The following is a 23,809-nucleotide window of genomic DNA, read 5'->3' as shown; positions in this document are numbered from 1 at the left end:
CTGCCTGATCATAGAGGTCTCGAGCGTGGAATATGCCTACTACCAACTATTCATACACTGTGCCATATTGTTGTTACTGTGTTTTAATTTGTGTAAAATGATTCCTTCTGTACACATGACATCTATTACACCTGTCCATCTTGGAGAGGGATCCTCCTTTGTTGTTCTCCTGAAGGTTTCTTCCCTTTGTTGCCTGTGAAGGGTTGTTTGGGAGTTTTTCCTGATCCGATGTGAGGTTTTGGGACAGGGATGTCTATATGTACAGATTGTAAAGCACTCTGAGACAAATTTGTAATTTGTGAGAATGGGCTATACAAATAAACTGAACTAAACTATTTAAGGAGTTACATAGAAATTGAAGTACTTAAGTACAGTACATGACTGAATGCACGTAGTCAGTGGTCTAAATGAGTCATTTAAATCAGTACAATACATTAGTGCTACTAAGGCTTAGATACATAACTAAATACTTCTTTCACCACAGGTATCTCCACAGTGTGGTATTGATACTTAAGTAAAGTATCTGAACTTTACTTCTTCATCCAGCTTCATACTAAGTTACTCACCACCACTGCTTTCAAAAACCTGGTAAGTACGTGTGTGTTTTTGTACATAAGTGCACTTCGCCAAGACCCAATCGGGACCGCCATACTTCGTGTGCACAGTTGTTACCTGCCTTCTCCCCCCGAGCCGCTCGTGAGGGAGCAGCGGTTGTCCCCGTGACGCGGCTGTGCAGGTCTGAGTGTTGCACAGGCCGGGCCCAGTGCTGCAGGTTGTCCGGTAGGGTGCCTGCGGAGCTACGAGCATGCTGTTGATGTCAGGAGCAGAGGAGGGGAACGTGAGCACTAGCTGAAAACTGTCGGTGCTCTTGTGGAAGCAAACAACCCGCGGTTCGTCCGGCATGTTTTAACTGCAGGTTTCACCGCCGCTGGACCAGCCTGTTAGCGACGCATTAGCAGGCACCGCTCGTGTTGGTGTGTGTGTGCGTGTTTTTTTAATGGGACAACGAAAACGCAAGGTAGGCTACCGCTCCTGTCGCCAGCGCTGCTACTTTATTTCCATGGACTCATACGACACACGCACGGGGGGCTGAGACATGTTTCGCTTGAGGTAAACCGCTCCTCTCCGGAGACACCGTCTGCTCGTTACCGCTAGCTGGACCCCGGTAACGTGGATAATTTGGGGTTCGGGCTCGTGAATGTATGAAGTGCTCGGACGTTACATGTTGTTGTTGTTGCTTCATCTCTTCATGCCTCAACCGACCGACCACATGAAAAGTCGACGTCCGGAATAAATTCAACCACAAAGAAAGGCCTCCCTTTTTCACCGCGTCCACCTGAACCGACGAGGAGACGATGCGTGTGGATTTGTTTTGGATGTGTTTGTGGTGTTGCCTTCGCCCCGGAGCCGCCGGTCAAGGGCAGGCGACGGCCGTTTGTTCGCCCTCATGCAGCTGCGATGAAGATGGGGGCGCAGACTGCTCCGGGAGAGGGCTGACCACCGTCCCGACCGGGCTCAGTGCCTTCACCTACTACCTGTGAGTACCGACCCGCTGTGCGACCTCCGCACACGTCTGTGCGCTGCAACGTGCCTCGCGGTAAAGGCCTGTGTTTACATCGCAAGTGAGGAATGAGCATGCAACACCATGCGGGAAACTCTACGGATGGTCCAACATGGTTGATCAAGCTGCTGAGAAGAGTCTGAGGCGTGTGGCTCATCATGACTAGAAACTCTTAGTTCAGTTACATTAAGCATAGTTACAACCACCAACTTTCTGTTGCAGCCACACAGAGAATCCTTCTCTGGAACAACATTAAAACAGCTTAGTGTTTCTACTGTTATGGTAGACATGTCTAATGTAAGACTGCAACTAATGATTATATACATGTTCAGTTATTCAATCAATGATTTTATAGTTTAATACATCTCCATAAAATGTATCTGCAGCTCCTTTGATAATCAATTCATCATTCCAAGTCATTTTTTAAGCAAAAGTGAGTAACGTCTTCTGATTCCAGCATCAGATATGATGATATGCTAAACTGAATATTTTGAGGTTGTGGATCATCTTTGACTCCTACAATGGACATGCCACACTAGTTTTTGATGATTTTTAGTGAACATTCAATCGAGAAAACAATTGCCACAACTGTCAGAATAGTAACTACTCCACCACACTATCTGATTGATGGAGCCTGTCACAAATAAGAAAATATATGAAATGTACAATTCCATTAACAGTCGAGCCGCTGGAACTAGTGTATGTTGAACATTTTTGCTTGATTAAAGACTACATGATGAATCGATAACTATAATGGTTGATTCATTTTCTATTAATCAACAACTTGTTCCAGCTCTAGGCAGTCCCCCCCCCCACACACTTTTAGGATCAACATTGTTTGAATTAGCCCTATTTGTGCTGGCTGCCCTCCATATGTTTCCTCAAAGGGATATTTTGTATCTGTTGTGCAGCAGCAGGTTGCATCCTCACGGTATTTTAGTGAGCACTATGGTTTGGTGAGTAAATGTTATGTGACTGAACCACAAAAATAAAGTGCTGAGTTTAAAATCAGGGGGTTGAGTAATGTGTGGCTCATAGCCAGCATTGGGTTTATTACTAAATAATTGTGAGGGCCATTAATATATTCTCGCCATACGTCTGAAGAGTTTACTACGGTTTCATGGAAGGGCACACATTTGTTTTTTATAAAAAGTGAAGCACATCTGCTCCAGGTATGTGGGATCTTTACAGGGTGGTGCAGATACAGTTGATTGCCCCATGACCAAACTCCTCAGTTGGTTTCACAACCTCTGGGTTAATCATAAGCCAAAGTAACCACCTTGGCAACGTCATTCAAAACAGCAATCCATTGTTGCATGTTGTTATTACTATGCTCCCTCAAAAACAAATAGAAGTTATGACTTCACGATTACATAGGCACTCATCCATTTGAAATGGACCTGTATTTCACAGTCACCTTGCCTTGAAGTTTTAAGGTTAGTTCTTGTTTGTCCTCTGTACTATTTTGCCACTTTTTTTTAAGAATAGTGGGCCAAACCTCGCTACCCCAGCACTAATATATTGTGCAATTTGAAATCACTATTGGTTAAAAAGTGTTGGTTTTAGTAAACGAGGTAGTGGATTCATATTCCATGCTCTCAAGCAATTGCACACTGCTTACAGCTGAGACTCTCACCATACTTTGTCCTTATTATTGGCAGTCTGACATCTCAACCACAACAAAATGATATCATAGCCCTTACTGATAGGCTCTGTAGGCTTATTGTATGCCAAATTGGAAAACAATTAGTTGTTTTCAAGATTGTGCTATCTTTTTACACGGGTATCTAAATGCTCTGTGACAAATGCTCAGCACCACACTGCCTCATCCATTCGCTTCCCCCACTCTGTCCTGCTCTCATTTGTTCTCCTGGTCTCTTGAACTTAAGTTGTCCTCTCCCACTCCCTCCGCCTTTTGTATGTGGAGCACTGGGGTTAGGGATCACCATGGATTAGTGAGACATATTGCAGCTGCAAGGGCTCCTTCTCTCGGGGCTAATGGACCCACAATGGTCTGCTGATGTGTCTCGGAAAAAACCCATAGGAGTGTTTTGGCATGACAATATTTGAACTGAACTTGTATAAGTTTGTTTGCAGTCCTCATATCTTCACAATCAGTTTGATGGGTAAGAGTAGGGATGCACCGATCTGATCGGCGCCGATATTCCCATTATCGGTTTTGATCGGCGTTCTCAAAACGGCCGATCAGATGACGTAACATCTGCGAGAAAAACTATCAGACGTTTCAATCCCGGCGCACCGCAACGGAGACGATGCGCCCGGCGAGGGCCGCAGAGTGAGAGGTCCACGAGGGGATCCTCACCACCGAGCGGCGTCCCCGTCCCCCGAGTTGAATCACTGGGTCGACTCAGCCGACTCTCACATGTCTGCCCCTAGAGACTGATGCTCACGGTAAACGCATTCGATCGGGAGCAAAGAGGGTTTTGATAAAGTTAGCGGAAGGATTTAAGTGACAACATCCGGTTTTACAAAGTTAGCAGAAAGAACCACGTGAAACAACATCCGTTTGTCAAAATAAGATGTCGACAAATCATACGCTACTAGCATATAAAAGTAGACAATTAACTGATTTTGTATCTTTATAGATCGTTTCTGAGATTTAGCTTAAATTATGCTAACATTAAAACATTTTTACTGTACCGAGGAAGAGTTTATAAAAATAAGTCAGACTTTTGTATGTTAAAAAAAGTCCTGTAAATGGATTTCCCCAAGAGTTCCAGGAAATGAATAATGCAGATGTGTTCCATACATATCTGAAATCCCCTACAATAGCAATCAAACAATTTTAATGTATCAATTAGGAAATTTTTCAAAGTAAAATTCCTAAATGTTTAACCCTTGTGTTGCCTTCGGTTCATTTTGACCCGAATCAATATTACACCCTCCCCCCGCCTTTGGGTCATTTTGACCCGATTCAATGTTTCACCCTCCTGTTACCTTTATATTTACTAACATATTTTACCCTTTGGGTTCAATTTGATGCCAGCAATTAAAACCTCCAGAAAATTATTAGAATTAATATTGTTTTCCAAGTTTAAGTGTGAGGCACTTTATGTTTGTTTGTTGACTACTGAAAGAACACCGACATTAAACATTGAATGGGGTCAAATTAATCCTAGAGGGTGGGGATTGATTCAGTCAAAATGACCAAAACAACATAGGTTTAAAAATCGGTAATTTCTTTAATGTTTGAGTTGCTTTATATATGTATTTCCTCATAGTCCTAGGTAATAATGCTACACAATAAATAGAATGCTTCAATCGACACCGTGATCGGTGATCGGTATTATCGGTGATCGGCAGATACTGATTTCAGTGATCGGTGATCGGCACCAAAAACCTGATCGGTGCATCTCGAGGTAAGAGACACTGAGGAAAAACGAAACATAGCCTAGTTAGTGCCAACAACCAGAAGGGCGCACTGGTCAGAGGTCAAGAAGGCCTCAATACAAGGATACGTATTTTAGGCTATTTCTATTGTTGCCTCTCTACTGTTTATTTGTCCCTTTTTGCTTTAGTTAAATCTCATGGCAATAGAAAACCACAAATTGTACAATAAATCCTATGACGAGGTTGGAGTGGACTCACCTACAGCCCACAGGGGCTTGAGTTTTGGCATCTGTAATGGAAACGGGTCTGTCACAGAAAAGCAGATGAGAAAATGGAGGCCCCTCAGCCAGTAACAAAGCAAACACTCCTTTTGAAGGTATGTAGCTACCTGCCACCGAGTCTCTGCACACTATTTCGATACAGTGTTTGCATGAACTCTTGTGCATTTTTAGAAAGTAAGACCGGGTTATGACAGCTTGCTTCCCAGTTGTTGGGTCCTTTCATACCCTGAACAAGGTTGAGTCTTAGAGGAAAAAGGAGGTGTGGCGTCAGGGGTCTTGCACTCTTGCCGGCTTCACCATTGGTGCCCTCAATCCATTTTTAACTGAATGATGCTTTTCTTCTTGGTCAGCAGAGGTGAAAGGAGCCAGTCAGTGGTTCCCATTCCCAAACAGGATGACCCGTGGATGATGGAATATTAGCGCTCTCCCCCCAACACTGTCCTCCCCTTGTCGACCTATCCCCATCCCCCCATCACAGTTTCTAACTGCTAATTGCTGCTGGTTTTCTGAATCCCATGCCAGTATTCAAAACTACAAATATTAACCAAAGATGAGTTGATTAGACATGTATTATCGGTTTTCAACTTAAATGGTCTGTATTGTAAATATGTTTCATGTTTAGTAGTATTAGTGACCAAAATCTTTGGACATGGTAGTTTGTTTTTGACTGATTTCTTCAAAGTAAAGACAGGCCTTTCTTGTGGGTCTCCAAAGACGCTTAAGTGGGTGAGGATCTGAGCGTTTTGGCCAGATGGTTGAAAGCAGTTGAAACAGAAAATAATCTTTGTGATGCAACATTTGTAACAACCATCCTCCAGGTAATCCGAGGTAGCTGACAATTATTCAGGTCGAATATGAAAACACTTAATGCAGTATTGTCTGAAATTGAGCAGAAGGTAGAGCTGCTGATTTTAAATCCCACCATTCATTCTTAAAATAACTGCGTTAAACTTTATTAATGTGATATAATATAGATAAGCTAATTTCTAATTGTACTAATTTACTATGTGTTGTAATAACTTGATCTATCACACACACTATATTTGATAATGCGGAGTAGATTTTGACATAACTTTGCATAGTAATGCTCGTTATGGCGTTGTTCCTGTTCTTACGGTGGATCATGGAAAGGCCTGGGAGTGTGCTGCAACAACAGTTTAATTATTGGTTACACACGGCATCGTTGATTGTATGTTTTGAGGAAATTCTGATGCATTGCACCACTGGTCTAATGAGATGTGTTATTTGTGAGGGTGATGCAGCTCCTTGTCTTGTGAAAAAAGTCTAATGCCAGAAGTCACATGATTTCTATAACATTTTAGAAAACTTAAATTAAAGAGAACTTGGTAAGATCTTGTTTTTTGCAAGAATTTACTTTCAAACAATTTTGAAATTGCTTGGAGAAAGGAGGAAAGCTGGAAATCAAGTTTCACTTGTTTCAAAAAAAATGTAAATGGGAAGAGAATTTGAGAATAAGGATTTGGGGTTTTCTACGAAGTAAAAAAAAACAGAAGGTTTTAGTACACATTTTAGCTGCAGCTTCTTTGGGAGAAAACATGCTTTGAAAACAAACCTTTGCCAGTTGATAACAACTAATTACAAATCTGTTGTAATTTCCTGAACATTTGTACAGTATGATGTTATGATTTAGTGTTGGATGGAAGAACCATACAGGAGCTGCATCTGGTTTTACTGATGCATTCAAGTTTGCATTATGGCCAACATGTTGGATTGTAGTTGATTCAGACCACAGGGTCTTTGTTCAAGAGCCTTTTTCATGAGTGTGTTTGGTTTTCTTCCACTCTGTCACACAGGCTTGATTTGTAAAGTGCTGCACGGATTGTTGTCCTTCTGGTGAAACCTCCAGCAGGAGTCAATGAACTCTGAAGTTGTGTCACTGCAGTTTCTTCCTTCCTGGCTAAGACCTCATAGAACTCCTTTCCTGGTTGTTTGGTTTGGTCAGGTGTCGAGATGGTGTGGGCCGGAGGCATGACATTGTCTGGTGGTCAGTCCGGAGGTCAACCATGGCTCAGTCACCCCAAAGGTAGTTTCTTTAAATGTAGCACTGACCTCCCCCTGAATGCAAGGATGCCACTGATTTTAGATTGGTGGTCAAACATCAAGGTCATTGTGACCTCACGTCTGTCCATCCCATTCTCATTAAAACAAGATCTCAGGAATGCCTTGCGGAAATTTCTTCAACTATGGTACATATTTTCACTTCATGAACTGATTAGAATGTTGTGCTCACAAAACAAACGTTTGGCCATAACATACAAATGTATCTGCTAATTATGACAAATTCACACAAATGTCTCGCAAGATTAAAATGCTGAAGTGGTTACAATTTGGACAGATATGGATGTAAACTGCAAATTGGCTGGTTGGCGAGGCATACAACGGCAAGGCGGTAATTCTCGTTTTCAATTATGAAGCTTATTGTGCTCATTGAAATATTTTTACACAACCCCAGCAAGCACATTTAGTCAAATGAGCAGCACACGACTTACCAAGTAATTATTAGCTGCAAATATTGATTAAGAAATAGGCTATTTTGAAGAGTTTGTGTGGTCATTTAGTAGGGATGCACCGATCTGATCGGCCGATATTCCAATTATCGGTTTTGATCGGCGTTATCAAAACGGCCGATCAGATGACGTAACATGTGCGAGAACTATCAGACGTTTCAATCACGGCGCATCGCAACGGAGACGATGCGCCCGGCGAGGGCCGCAGAGTGAGAGGTCCACGAGGGGATCCTCACGCACCGAGCGGCGTCCCCGTCCCCCGAGTTGAATCTCTGGGTCAACTCAGCCGACTCTCACATGTCTGCCCCTATAGACTGATGCTCACGGTAAACACATTCGATCGGGAGCGAGCGAGGGTTTTGATAAAGTTAGCGGAATGATTTAAGTGGCAACATCCGGTTTTGCAAAGTTAGCGGAAAGAACCACGTGAAACCACATCCGTTTATCAAAATAAGATGTCGACAAATCAAACACTAACATATAAAAGCAAACAATTAACTGATTTTGTATCTTTATAGATCGTTTCTGAGATTTAGCTTAAATTATGCTAACATTAAAACATTTTTACTGTACCAAGAAAGAGTTTATAAAAATAAGTCAGAGTTTTGTATGTTAAAAAAAGTCCTGTAAATAGATTTCCCCAAGAGTTCCAGGAAATGAATAATGCAGATGTGTGCCATACATATCTGAAATCCCCTACAATAGCAATCAAACAATTTTAATGTATCAATTAGGAAATTTTTCAAAGTAAAAGTCCTAAATGTTTAAAGAAATCGGTAATTTCTTTAATGTTTGAGTTGCTTTATATATGTATTTCCTCATAGTCCTAGGCAATAATGCTACACAAGAAATAGAATGCTTCAATCGACACCGTGATCGGTATTATCGGATCGGCAGATACTGATTTCAGTGATCGGTGATCGGCACCAAAAACCTGATCGGTGCATCTCTATCATTTAGTGTTTCTGTACTTAGAAACAGCAGGCGTAACTGGCTTCAGATATGTGCTTAATTTGTGGACAGTTATATTTATATGTATGGTCGGACATGCTTCATATTCATTCATATTAATTTTGTCCAATGAGTAGGTTTGGCCACATGTCAGACCTTTCAAGTTGCACAATCATCTTAAAAATGATTCGGGAAAACTTTTAGTTTATTTTCTGCACATATTTTAAATCCTGCGTTGTGTTGGAGGGAGTGTCGACAGTAACAACAGAGATCAACATACACAGTTACTGCCGTTAAACACAACAGATTAGATGCATTACACTCGTAGACTCGTGACGAAAACCTCTTTATGCTTAAAAGCAGACATACGTTAGCTGGTCACAAAGACCAAAGTACTAAACCCAGTGTGTGTACTGTTCATCTCATTCACTTTTATTATACATTGATAGTCTAATTAAAACACATAATTTTAGTACATGATGACTATGTAGTGTTTTAAAAATGTCTTTGTGCATTTAAATTAAGCCCATCACACATAGTGTTCTGAAACGTTTGATATGTAGTTTTTCTGTGTTAACTGACTGGCAGAGAAATTTATTTTGACTTTACAATATGTTCATCCTTCACATTAGCAGCCTTGTTTTCCTTTTCTCAAAGCATATCTGCTACCTCTGAGATTCTTTCTGTGCTTCCTCTCTCCTAAAATGAAGCCAAAAGGCACATGGGATAGAAATGAACTGATACCTGTTTGTAGAAGCATTTCGGCTCGAAACCATTTATCACAGCTGCATTTTTAGTGTCCCCTTCAATCTATCTTAGCAGGGACATGCCAGGGCCTTGATGAGTAAAGCAGCCAGACACAGAGGGAGGGAGGAAGTGTGATAGAGTCATGCAGGCCTCCTGTTTTCCCCAGCCCTGCATGTGGTTCAGACCAAACCAGTCAACAGTCTGCGGAAGATTTAGTTAAACGGTTTAACATGTGGTTAGAGATGTATCCATCTTCCCACCAGTGGTGGCAGGTCTGCAGCAGTGGTTGCAAAGCACCACCAGAGATGTAGTCCGGGTTGAAAAGAACGATAAGGAGTGGGTGGATGTTGATGGAAGTTTTGTTGTAGCTGCAAATTCTGTGTGGTAATTGGATAACCAGGTAAGTGGAGATGGGACAGGTCGCGGGGATGATGAGGGTTCTGTCAGGGCCCGCCTTTTAAGGTGTGTATGTGAGTGTGTGGGATTGCAGCGGAAGGGCAATATGATCCTTGTAGGATTCAGGGGCCCACACACAAGGTCCTAGAGAGATCTGGCAGTGAAATTCAAGATGGCCAGTTGGAGAGTGAAAGGGGGGCAGGGGTTGCTTAATTTGTGAATCTCATATGTTTTTTCAGTCTTTATATGTCCCATGTCTTCACATATGGAGGCGTGGGGGCAAAGGGGGTGGGGGGGCTGTTTAATGGATTCCTAATCAGATTAGGGATCCAAAGTTGTCTTTGCTCTCACTGGTCTCCTCCAGTTGACTTGAAACAAACTGTTTGTCCTCTCTTTTAATGTGACAGTCCCGTACTTAAACATATATTTTCAGTAGCAAATACCTACGGTCTTTAAAAAAAAAAAATAGTATAAAAATAAAAGTCTCATATTAGCTTTGTGGGGAAGCAAATCAAGTCCTGTGTGCATATCTTTCATGCTGCTACATGCCTATCTTTACTTGAAAGTTAGTTTGAAAAAATGAAGCTCCCCGGGGCGAGAGAGGAGGGATTCTTCAAGGAACTCATGCAAGCACAGTTGAGACTTAAAACTGCCATAAAGGATGGGTGACACAACTACCCTGCTGGTTGTATGTATTATGTTATGCAGCCAAAAACCTTGTTGCATCATATATGTAATAGTTAAATGGATAGAGGAAAGCCTCATTCACATATGACTGTCAATAAGTAAGACTTTATACATCGCTCATTTAAAACTCAGTTTTAAATGAGCTTCGCAGTTGCAAAAGCAAAGCGATACAAATAAATGAAATGACAAAAGTTTAAACTGTAAACGGTCTAACGTTTTCATCAAACTGATTGAAATGTATGTGTGAATTCAGAGATTGAGCTGTCTTTCTAAGTGATTGCTTGTTTCCACAGGGACCTGAGCATGAACAACATCACTGAGCTTCCAGCATTTGTATTCAAGACCTTCCCCTATCTCGAAGAACTGTGAGTACATGCCCCGGTTTTTTTCTTCTCTTTCTTCCTGCTAATGACGTATTTACTCTGTACAATGTTGACACGAGGGCTTATGATATGCACCTGGGTATTTGAGTGTGTGCTGCTAAACACACACGGTGTAGGTGCACCACATGCCGTTCTTCTCAGCTGGAGAAGATAAGCGCAGCAACACGTGAGGTTACGAATCACTCAACCATTCATGAATTGAGCGAGGGCGGTTACAAAAGGTGCAGTACAGCTCAATTAAAAATGTGAGGTGAGACGACATGTATTGAAGCTACGGTCACATGACATCCTGTGTGGATTTTTTGCTTTTAAGGGATTATCAGGGTGGCAACAGCACATCTGTGCTCTGGGGCTTTTGTTGAGCGGCGTACTCCTAATCTTAGTGGGTGCTTGTTTTTTTTCTTTACTCTTTAAACACTCTGTTGTCTGGCTCGCTGTTGCTGGGAGTCCGAGATAACAATCTGTCTACCTGATATCAGGTATCATGCAGCCCTGAGAAAGCAAAATGACCAGTGAGTGAACAAACTCTCGCGGTTCCAACTCCACCTTTTGTGTTTCTTCAGCTCTGCTGCATCTTTCAGCCTGCACCCTCTTCTTTTCCAAACACCACTCCAATCTGCTTTGTCGAAAGGCAATTTACTTTTCATCACATTGTGCGGAGGAATGCAAGGCAGGAAGGAAGGAAGAGGACAAAACAATTGTTTCCATGGCAACGAAGCAAACCTCCCCCCCAAAACACCCAGTCTAACTACTACTTCTGTCTCATCTGAGGTCATCATAATGGATGGACTGTCATCGGGGTGTCATTGATTGACATATAGCCTCTGTTTATGTGTGTTTGTATAACCTTTTTTCTGGGAACAAATCTGCAGGCTTGTTTCGGTGAACTTCAGTAGATGACGTTCTCGCTCCAGGGCTGCAGCAATGTCAGTGAACCGGAGCATGGGCCCTGAGGCCAAAGACGAGGAGAGAAAGAGTTGACATAGACAGAGATCAGGAAGGGAAAAGAGAGTGGGACGTCCTCATACAGGACAGGAGCGGAGGCCAGGGAGGAGTATATGCACCTTCGTAGTCACGCAAGCTCCTCGCTCTCGTTCTTCCGTGCCAAAGGCATCACAAAGCTCCGCAGACGTGATGACAGATATTCTCTGTCTACTTTGCAGTTTGTTTATAGTCTTGAAATAACCTGTGACTGATAAGCTCTCTCTGTCCTCAGTACATTTCGGCAATGCCATCTTGGTCTAGATATGCTGCATTTTGTTGAAGTGTATTGTTATTTGATTAATTTATATACAAAAATCTTACAATAATTTGAAAAAATAACTGTTTATGTCTGGCAGGGCATGACATCCTATTTATCTGATATGTTAGTTCTGATCAGTCTTAGTATGATCATTTGAAGAGGAACTGTACTCTGATGTTTTTGTCAGTCCACATAATGTGTCATAGCTGTTTTTTATTTTCTCCAAATGAGCTTGTATGTGTCTGCTCGGGTTTTAAAGTTTAGTTCTTGCCGGCTTTCCCTAACGCGACGTAAAGAGCAAGACTCTGAGGTCTATTTCATACATTGATCTGTCGTGCATGAAAGAGGTTTATTCCTCTGCAATGGCAGTAGACGCAGCACAAGGGGCCCCAATACTGTGATGTATCGGATCATAACAAGATATTTAGGGTCGGTACAAACTACAAACCATAATGTTAACATGATAAACAGCAGGGCCACAGCCATGTTCTAACAATCCCCCACAGTAACACCGTAGAGTGTCCTGTAGTGGGGCCCCTAGCTCGGCTACAACACGGCTCACTCGCATTAACTCTCTCAAAGGAACCCAAATGTGCTTCAAGTGGTCGTCAAAACTCCACCAGACTCCTGAACCTACCAGCAAAGAAACAAAGCAATATTGTCTTAGAAATTTAAAGCGGCTTGCTGCTGCAATTGGGGGGAAAAACATCACACCTGCTGATTTGATCCCAAATTAACCCAGAATACAGCAGAAGCTCTGTGGTCGGCTTACTCCACGGGGGTACCTTGTTGATTCGATGTTTCCATTTGAAATGCACCTTTGAGGAGTGGTGGTTAACTACCCAGAATGTTTAATGTACACAGACTTGTACCTTCTTTTTTTTTTTTTTTAACTATAAGATACTTTATCTTACACATGGCTTCATATTTTGTGCTGTCGATTCAACCAGGGAAGTGTAATGCTGATCCAAGCTGGAGAAGGGCGCCAACTGTGAGTCACATTGACTCGTGGGAAAATGGATGCGACTTCTCCTCCTGAAACCAGAGACGCTTGAAATAGCTCCTCCAACTTAACAACTCTGTTACATGGTTATTGGAAATTGCAAGAAGAATATCTACTTTGCCAACAAACATAGGAAATTAATTGTCACGACTACCTGTCCCAACAATGGTACAAGAAGGTGTGTACGACATGTGGGAGCCTGTCGTGGGGGAGCTGCGCTTATTTGCCCCAGTAGTTTCCTGAAAAGAAAACAAATTTCTATCGTATCGGCAAACTGTAAATCCTGTATGCCTTTTTAATATATGTGTTGGTCGTAAATTGTGTTTGTTGCCCTTTCCTGCCAGGGTTCAGTGTAGGGCTCTTTCTGAATTTGCTGTTGACCAAGGTAGACCTGTAGGAGTGGTGGTGTTGCACAAGGAGAAGATTTAGCCTTTTCACATCTAGAGTTTACACATTCTTCTTTCCTTGTCAAAGCCTAGGGGGACATGTACTGCATTGGTTGAAAGAAGCAAGAGGAGGAGAAGTTCTTTAAGTTGTGAAACCTGATGGATATCTGAATGATTTGCATGTGGTAGTTCGCGGCTTGTGACGATGATTGCATGTTCTGTGTTGCGAGTTCTTATGGCATGAAGTCATATTGATATATTAGGCACATTGGCCATAGTATATTTGAAATCATCACGAATGACAGGCAAGATGTGTGTCGTTTAAAATTGGTAGGCATCTGTCTGCGTGTGACGACTTGTCTTATACACATGACTTTACGTGCAGATTACGGTCTTGGAATTAAACGCTGTGGATGTTTCAGTGAGAAACATCTGGTGGTGCTGATTTTCTGGTGAAGGGATTGCATTTCATGGCGATTACAGTCTCTAGATTGCTTCACACAGATCTGATGACTTTATTTGCTGCCGTTTTCCATACCATCTGTGGACCAGAAGCCAAAGTGGACGTTAAGTCACGTGCCGCATGTTGGACGTCTGCCGACAGTTGACTTTTAAAGGCAGATATATTAACGATGGTTCGTAGCAGAACAAACGGATTGGCGATTTAATTGGCCAATATCGGGAAGAAATCCCATTCACACCGATATATTCAGCACAAATGACCTTGAAATGGACAGATATGGCCCACAGGTGTATCTAGGCTATCTTAGTTTGTGAAAACGTTTGTAAGAATTAGGGTTGGGTACCGGAAACCGGTGACAATGTGGGCACCGGTTCCAATACAACCGGTGCTACCCGGACCGAAACGCAACGCACATTCCGGTGCTTCCTTCCGGTGCCTGAGCCGATTGAAATTGAAAAGAACTATTGTTGTGAACTTCTCTGGTGACTCCGCCCTGTCAGCAGGTTACGATAGCCTCTCATATTTAACTTTTGACAGCGGAGGCATTTGTCACATGTCATCTTCAGTACCTCTGATTGGTTGTTCTCTTTACCCATCAAAACAGTGACAGGATTAACCCTATAAGGTCTGCACATGACTATATATATCATATAATGGAGAACATATATTGTGTTTGTTTAGTCTGATATCCGTTGTGTGTCGGTGCTCCATGATAACGGCTTCTACAGGGAATATGGCCAAAGAGGTTTTTAATGTCCTCATTGTGCGTCTAAAATTTTTTTTATCGGTTTAGGCACCGGTATCGTTTTAAAAGTACCGGTTTAGCACCGGTATTGGAAAAAACCCAAACGATACCCATCCCTAGTCAGAATTATGAAATGCAAAACTTTGGTTGGGGGCTCAACAGATTGTAGAGCTATTTGCCGACCACTCATAAAGTATGCTCATGGAACAGGTAATTCACTGGTTATGTCTCATCAGGGACTCGCAGCTATTCACACTTGTCAACCCACAGCTCTGCTTCATAAATGCCTTGAAGTAGCTCTCTAATTCATTTGATGAAGCGTACGTGGTCTTCTTGCCTTGATTCTCAGGCTCACACCAACAGCAGCTCTTGTTGCTGGGAATTCGGTCTGGTCTAACTCACGTTGCAGTGCATTTGTTGCTAATCTCTAAGGCCAGTATACTTAGGCTACGTGTCAGCCAGTCAGCCAGTCCCATACTTATTTACACCCTTGCTTCCCATAGACTTCCTGTTCCCAACAGGAAACGGAGGTGTCCCCTCGGTCCAGAGTAATTCATGTAGGGACTGAAGAAGCGGTTACAAAGCTGGACTGCTTGTGTCGGCCTCAGAGGGGTGAATCTGTTTTTCATGCGCTGAATCTTTATGGTTTGGAGGCTGAGAAAGGGATCTAAAGAGGGGATATCCAGGAACGGCTCTAATCTCTTGTGAGTGACGGACTAAGTGACAACAGGCAATGGCACAGGCACATGTCTTTGACACCCCAGGCCCCATGTTCAGCCTGCGAGCTGGAACCTAATCTACTGAGGCTCAGGATGTGGAAGGGTTCTTGAAACACTATGCATGGCTTTATTCAGAAATGTATCTTGTAGATTTTTCAAACATTTTGAGAAAACTCTCAAATATATACGTGTGACTCTTTCTCTCATGACAGACGACTTGCAGGGAATGACCTGTCATTCATCCACCCTGAAGCCCTGTCTGGACTGCATCAGCTCAAAGTCCTGTAAGCATGCACCCTCCCTGTCACCACCACCGCTGCCCTCAACACACACACACACACACACACACACACACACACACTCATGGCTGTGACGGTGTGAATTATTTCACACATTGGGGGAGAGAGTAAATATTGCAGTTTGTGGTGATGTCTGTTATTTCCTCCCTAAACATAGTCATACAATTAATATCCACCCTGGGATAGACTAAGTGCCCTTTTCCGTCGCTTCCCCAACACTGTCTGTAGCTGTGAAATGCCTAACGCAGAATTACATACAATTCCTGTGTAAAAATGTGTTCAGCAGAATTAATATTGGGACAGACTCGAACACATTGAACAACACACAGTGCAACAGGCCACATGTTCAAAGTCCTGTTGATCTCCAGGTGAGGTCTTGGTGACATGACTGAAAACTAGGGCTGTGAAACGATTACAATTCTTAATCAGGTTAATCACAGGTTTCTGTGGATTAATCATGATTAATCACATATATACATTTACAGGGCTCTCAAGACAGGCAAGAGCTCCGAGAAGAGTTGTTGACGGGGGGGGGGGGTGCAAGTGACTTTTTTTCATCCCGATGTGCGCGCACACGCCGGCATCCGAGCTCTGCGGCGCGCGAGACGGAGATCGGAGTCGTGTTAACGCGACACGTAGAGACAGAATGACGTGCTGCTGGTTCGAGACGACCAACAACAGACGGATTGGAATCTCATTCTGCGCATGCGTTAAATGCGTAAAAAAACAACAACTAATTAATCCTGTAATTTAATTAACTGAGTTAACGTGTTATTTTTCACAGCACTACTGAAAACACAAACACACGGAGGTATTTTATATGCTTATCATATCAAGTGATTCATTCACATCGTTACTTGACAAAAACACAGGTGAAAACAAACAAGTATTTAGACTATGCAGCTCAAACAAACTCCATTTTTACAAAATGCTTGAACCATGTAAACGTATACAGTTTTAAAGGTTCTTAAAAGGACATGATGAAGATGGCTTCCTTCATAACTCAGTGTGTGTTTAAAGTTAAGTGATCAGCCTGGCAACAGTATCAGGAGTCAGGAAAACCCCACGAAGACGGTGTCGCTCAGTGTGGCGCCACATAATCAACAATAAAACCGCACACAGGAGGCCTTCGCAAAGCTCCCGTACATAGTTAGCATCAGCAGTATCTGTGGATACACATTGTTTTAAATATATAGTGCAGGAGAGTGTTGCGAGTCATAATTTTGCCCTTTTACCTGCAGAATGCTCCAGAATAATCAGCTGAAGACTGTGCCCGGAGCAGCCCTGAAGACTCTTCTTTCTCTCCAGTCTCTGTAAGTCATATGACCCACGCACGCACACGACATTGTCTGCTCAGAGAACCTTGAGTTTCGAGTGGACCTTTCCGTCCTGCATTTACTATATTAGGGAGACTCACACACACAACTCGGGGCCATGATGTCACACCAGCTCTGCTTGTGAGTTTTATGAATGCCTGTGTTTTCTCAAGAAGTTGCAATTCATGATTAAAGTTATTGTGTCCACAATTTCAGACTAGAAGATATGCTTCAGTCATCAGTCTATTTGTCATAGAAAGCAGTTCCACCATCTTACAGTTCACATTTGTCATTTTAAGTGAAATAGTTTAACAACTATCCGATGGATTGTTATTTAGCACGCTGGAAAATCACACTTTAAAGTCTGGTATTTTGGTTGCTCCAGAAAAAACAAATTGCATTGTGTTACAATTACAGTTTGTCAAACTTTACTATCCACTAAGAGCCCCATCATCTTACACCACAGTCCCCAAAGGGTTTTTTGGGAGTTTTTCCTGATCTTGTGTACAGATTGTAAAGCCCTTTGAGGCAAATTTGTAATTTGTGAAAATGGGCTATACAAAATAAACTGAATTGAAAAGTTCCCAGTGGAGTCCTGGTCAAGTTGAGCATCGGATTGCTTCAACTGACCTAAATCTGGCAGATAAGTCGTTCAGCAAGGTAGTTTAAACATACAGTATGTTCCCCCACTGTAAGATAGCCATAGTATGAAAGTAAAGACTTTACTCGTCCTCCAAGTCGAGAATAACTGTTGAAATCTCAATTATTTACTCAGGACTTTGTTGATGTCATCCAGGGGCGGGTCCACTTGTATCACATACTTTATTTACTCTTGCTGCAGTGCTTGTTGTTTACTAAGCGCCGCCATAGCCCTGTGCAAATGTAGGTCGGTCTTATTCAGCAAATCTCTTGCTAACTTTTCTCTTCTTGTCTTGGATTGTTGAGTTTTCTGGGAACTTATGTTATTCCATGTGTTAACTCTCTTCCCTCTCACAATTTCCTGCTCCACTAGTCTTCAGTTTTTGTATCGGTTTTCTGTGACCTCTGAATGTCCGTTTCATTGAGACCATGATGTGTACATGTTTCTATATTTGCCACCTCCAGGAAGCAATGGAGGAATTAATCCGGCTTGAGAAATTTGCTGAAAGTCTAGCTTTCTTCTATTATCACCCCTCGATAAACCTCCCCTTGTCCCTTGCTTCCCCTCTTCTTTTTTTCACTCGCTCTTCTTTCTTTTTAACAGATGTCTTTTCTCTGTGAGGGTTTTAAGGTCTGTAGCTGAAGTAATATGCTTTGACAGAGCCAGTGCTCAGTTTGTATAAAGTTTTAGAGTGCTGAATGTCAATCGAGACGGTTTTCCTTCCAGCCCGAACACTTGAGGAATTTTGAGGGAGGGCGAGACACTCGGAGAGGGAGGACAGCAGGGGAAAACAGGGTGGTGATGGTGAAAAGAACACTTGTGCATTCATAATACTGCTTGCTTATGAATGTCCTTTTATACCACCAAGCTATTGGCTCCGGATCAGAATTTAATCTGTTTGCACAGCACTATAGTACATCACATCATGAAACCTGAGTATAATGCTCTTATTATATTCACATTTTCTTACAAAATGTGAAGTCAATGTACCAAATGTGCCTTCTGAGCTTCTGCTTCTCTGCGTTGAGGAACCACTTTAGGTACTTTTGGTAGAAACCAAAGTTCAAACCCAGGAGACTCTGACCTTAAGAGATGGATTTGACTAACTTTCTTGTACATGCTAGAAAAGTGACAATAAAATGAAAGTAACAATTTGAATAAAATAAATAAATAATTGTATGATGAATATAAAATGGCCTTTGTTGTTTGATTGCTGTTTGTAAGGCATTCCTAGCAGCGTCATATGCCTGAGGTAATGTCAATATCGTAGGCATTCAATGAATAGATACCTTTTCCTCTGTTCTGCAGACGGCTGGATGCAAACCACATCACGACAGTTCCAGACGACAGTTTTGAAGGCCTTCAGCAGCTGCGCCACCTCTGGTTGGATGACAACAACCTAACCGAAGTCCCGGTCGGTTCTCTGAGACACCAGGCGAACCTTCAGGCTCTGACATTGGCACTCAACCGCATCTCGTACATACCAGACAATGCCTTCGCCAACCTCACCAGTCTGGTTGTCCTGTAAGTTATTTTAACCTCTGTTCTAATTGTGGTTGAAATAAAGATATACTCAGTTGGGTTAAAATACAAATATTTACGAGATGCACTACCGTTCAAAAGTTTGGGGTTGGTCACCCAGACAATTTTATGTTCTCCATGAAAACTCACACTTTTATATATCAAATGAATAGAAAATATAGTCAAGACATTGACAAGGTTAGAAATAATGATTTTTATTTGAAATATAAATGTTATTCTTCAAACCTCTAGCTCAAATGAAGGCCAGTTTTATAGCTTCTCTCAGAATAACTGTTTTCAGCTGTTCTAACATAATGTTGCAAGGGTTTTCAGGGTCTTTATAATCCTCCATTAGTCTTCTAAGGCGATTAGCAAATACAATGTACCATTAGAACACTGGAGTGCTGGAAATGGGACTCTATACACCTATGTAGATATTTATATTATATGTAGATAAAAACCTGACGTTTCCACTTAAAATAGTCATTTACCACATTTATAACAATGTCTTGACTATTTTCTATTAATTTTGCAATTTATTTGATGAATAAAAGTGAGTTTTCATGGAAAACACAAAATTGTCTGGGTGACCCCAAACTTTTAAGCGGTACCGTATATGTTTCACTAATGTTGCTGACCAGTCGGCCTTTGCCACAATGTGCAGGCATGAGAAAAAAAACACCCAATCCAGTCAATTGTATTTTAAGTCATCACTAAACCAAGCTACAAAAATACTCAGAAGGATGACGTTTGTAAAGTAGCCATTTCATGAAACCAGCAGTGACTTGATTAAAAGATTGACAATTACATATCATGGCATTTTGATGAGTTTTTGCTGGGACGTAATTTAGTAATAAACGGTTTCAGTCCTTAAAATAAGCGTCCCCCGGACAGCCAGAAGGGCTTTGCTCACAGTCTTCATAGACCTGAACACTAAAGAACTCGACAGGAACAACCTGCTGGACTACTTTAAAAAAAAAAAAACCCGTAATTAACCAAGTTCACGAGCTGAGAACCTTCTTGTGTTGACTGAAATAACCTGAGGGAGTAGCTGAATAACTGAAAGTCATTAGGTGTTCTCATCTCTCTGTCTGACTGTGTTAGTGAAGCATGACTGTGTTGCTACTTCTCTGCTCTAAATTAATGAGGCTGTAATTCCTATTTAGTTTTTCATGCATCATATGCATTATTCTGTCGCCACAAATCAATGCAAAGTACCTCTCCTCGTTTCCTGCTCTTGCTCTGAAAGTATCCTCTGAGCGACTGCAAATCAGAAACACAAACATACTGTAGTATTTATTTCCACGGCTTACAGTTAATAAGTCAACAAAACGGGCAGCTGCTCGTACCCTGCTGTGTTTTTGCATACACTTTTGCAGTGAAATATGCCATTGGGGTTTGAATGCGAACAACACTTAGAAAAAGTTGCTTGACTCAGCATTAATGTAAAATCAAGATTATCTTGATGGTTTATGCATGGAGGAAAGCTAAAAACTTCCATTAGAGGAACTGATACAAATATGTGGCACATTTTGAATCTCGGGGATTGTTCCAAACTGTTTGACGCACGCATGCACGGACAGCCGCTACTGCTGCAGGGTTAGCATAAACATGTCCGGGTAAACAGGAAGAAAATACCGTGAACCTATGAGGCAAGGATAGCCTTCTGCATACACACACATGCAGTAGAGACATCTGATTCACAAATCACACTCAATAATTCAGAGATTAATTGTGGAACCTCTAACAAAAGCTGCAAAACAAGATTTATATACAACCCATAATGAATGTGATGGATTATTTCAAATCTGCCATAGTTGTGTGTGTAAAACTGCTTTTGCTTTTATAGACATCTTCATAACAACAGAATTAAGGAGATAGGGGACACCTGTTTTTCTGGACTCGTGAACCTGGAGACGCTGTGAGTGCAGTCACACAGTAGTTAATGTGTGTGTCAGTCTGAGTGTGTTTACGCTTGTGTTTATGTGTGCTAACAGCTCCCCCACCCACCTCTGCTCCGGTCCTTCAGACATCATTGTGTCCACTTCCTCCTTTAATTGCTCTAAGATAAATAGAGCAAAGTACATGATGCTTATCACATATGCCCTCCCACTGTTCACTTCCTCCTGCCACACAATCATGAGTAATATTTGTGTGACGGCTTTACCTCATGACAAACGGCTACTGTACAACACTCAGGTCTATACAGGAACATTTTCATTTTTAATACTGGGTTATTATTTCTGGCATTTATTACCAAAAATACCAAACAATTGACCTTGCCGCATTCTCAAATTTGAGGATTTTCTGTCTTTCTATCATTACATATCTTTGCAAATGGATTTATCTTCTGGTGTTGGCCAAAACAAGCAGTGTGTAGATGGACTCTCTGAACCTTTTCACAATTTATGACATTTTATAATCTATACAAAATCAACACATTTCCATAAAACTTTGAGTCATTGGAAATATGCATCTTCTTTAAGATTTTCTTTTTTACTGGTTAGTTGTTCATTGGTTATTGCTGCTTAAAAATGTAATAATTCAGCTCTGCTGGCAAGTCATTTATTTTATTAGATAACAATGCTACTTATCCTAGTTATTTATAATACATACTTGACTTTGTGCTGACAGCAGTCACAGAGAGAACCAGATAAGGTGGCACCCCTGTTATCAATGGCTAGTTATATAATCTTTTGTTTTAATGTTCTATTGATTTTTATTACATGTTGCGTCAAAATGCAAGAAAATAGTGCTGACCTCTTGAATCTCTCCGTCTCATCCCAGAGATCTGAACTTCAACAACATGATGGTTTTTCCCAAAGCAATAGAGGCCCTGCCCAAACTCAAGGAACTGTGAGTATATCGTTCTGTTTTTCCTTTTTTATGTACCGACACTAAAGTCAGGCACCAGTTAACTCATCAGATAAAAAGAATGAACTTTTGATCCGTTTTAGTTTTTATGTGATTAAAAATACACACATCTGAGAAAGTAGCTCTGAACTAGATAAGGGGAAACTAGAGCACACATGAAATTAAGCAAAACAGTTATAACCTGCCCTCTGTTTAAGTGACTTAAAATCACAGATATTGTCCTGTTCACATTCAGATCGGGCCAACAATGACTGTAATATTATTACTTCTTTACTAATTAAAAAGAACATCTGAACTCTTCTGTTTCAACATCTGTGCTTTTATTGTTGAAGGCAAACCCACTCGAGTCTTATTTCCTGGTTTTGATGAGCACATTATATAGTTAATGATTCAATTGACTGACCTTAGTTCCTGAGGCAGACAGTGATGGTTATTCCACTCCTTTTTGTTTGTGCTTTCTTTAGTTGAACTGTGCAGTTTGCCTTTTGCAGCATTACTGTTGGTATTTATTTTAAGCACAGGTCAACTTAACTTATGTCATGATGTAATGGTTTTATATTGAGCAAAGTGTCCTCGCTGTGTCCTTATTATTCTTCCTGCAGTGGATTTCACAGCAACGATATTACCTCCATACCTGAAGGGGCCTTCCATAACAACCCCCTGCTGCGAACCATGTAAGGTCAAACTCAGTGTCCCTTTCTCACACCATGGACCGTGTTCAGTATGCCTTCCTGTCAGCACACATACAGTAGCAGCTGACCGTGTGAGGCTTCAGGAGATGAATGTCCAGAAGATGGTGCCATTCTTGCATAGTAAATGATTTTGGTTTGAACTCTTCCCCCTCTGCTCTCGCTGCCCTCCCAGACATCTGTATGACAACCCGCTGTCCTTCGTGGGCACCTCGGCTTTCCAGAATCTGTCCGACCTGCACTCTCTGTAAGTCCCGCTGTTTGGCACAAAGTGTTGTCTGAACTTGGTGACTTATATACAACTTATGAGTGTTTTAAAATCCACTCCACGACTCATGCTTTGACTGTGATTTTACTCTTCGCCACCATGTGTGTTTTCAGGATGCTGCGTGGGGCCAGCATGATGCAGGACTTCCCCATCCTGACGTGGACTAATAATCTTGAGAGTCTGTGAGTGAATTTGTATGCAGCATCGTTTCACGCTTTGTGCTTTTGTTCCGTCTCAGGAGTGACTCATTAGACTTTTCATTTCCAGGACCCTGTCGGGAACCCAGATATCGTTCATCCCCGCTGATCTGTGTGAGAACCTCAAGTTGCTTCGGACGCTGTAAGAGACGTTTCCTTACCTGTCCGGCAGTCGTGCTCAAAATATATCTTCGCCGAAGATTTAAGATCATTAGGAATTTAGCGGGACAGTAGAAATGGTCCCGCTATAGTTGGATGGTTAAACTATAGTTTGAACACTGCTCCAGACAGGCTTTTGGTCACCATTTTAATTTTTTTTGTAAATGGGGTACTCTTAAGGTATCGAGATGTAGACCGATTGTATCTTTCAAAGTGGAGCATGGCTAACAATCCAACTTTTTTTCTTCATTCTTCCATTGGAAATGGTCCCATTCATCTAATTGTCGAGGCGGTTTGTTTTCCTCCATCAGAGACCTGTCCTACAACCAGATCAGGGAGCTGCCGTCCCTCCAGGGCTGCAGCCGACTGCAGGAGATGTGAGTGCTGAACATGCAGCCTTCA

The 23,809-nt window shown here is 41.8% G+C and overlaps 1 protein-coding gene across 3 annotated transcripts in view; it reads left to right on the top strand.

Moving 5' to 3' along the window:
- Positions 1-560: 560 nt before the first annotated feature.
- lgr4 (leucine-rich repeat containing G protein-coupled receptor 4) overlaps positions 561-23,809 on the top strand; it is a 30,554-nt gene continuing 7,305 nt past the window's right edge. Inside the window, exons 1-13 of one of the 3 annotated variants that reach the window (XM_056412299.1) lie at positions 561-588; positions 666-1,537; positions 10,796-10,867; positions 15,657-15,728; positions 16,985-17,056; positions 19,008-19,223; positions 21,070-21,141; positions 22,008-22,076; positions 22,697-22,768; positions 22,959-23,030; positions 23,165-23,233; positions 23,319-23,390; positions 23,719-23,784. In XM_056412299.1, coding sequence (XP_056268274.1) covers positions 1,356-1,537; positions 10,796-10,867; positions 15,657-15,728; positions 16,985-17,056; positions 19,008-19,223; positions 21,070-21,141; positions 22,008-22,076; positions 22,697-22,768; positions 22,959-23,030; positions 23,165-23,233; positions 23,319-23,390; positions 23,719-23,784 — 1,106 coding nt within the window. In that variant the 5' untranslated portion in view covers positions 561-588; positions 666-1,355. The other 2 variants (XM_056412300.1, XM_056412301.1) reach the window with 2 other exon arrangements.

This window comes from Pseudoliparis swirei, chromosome 4 (genome assembly GCF_029220125.1).
Source record: "Pseudoliparis swirei isolate HS2019 ecotype Mariana Trench chromosome 4, NWPU_hadal_v1, whole genome shotgun sequence".
NCBI classification, from domain to species: Eukaryota; Metazoa; Chordata; class Actinopteri; order Perciformes; family Liparidae; genus Pseudoliparis; species Pseudoliparis swirei.
The sequence above is the reverse complement of the archived record's forward strand: the minus strand, read 5'-3'. Positions and strand labels throughout refer to the sequence as shown.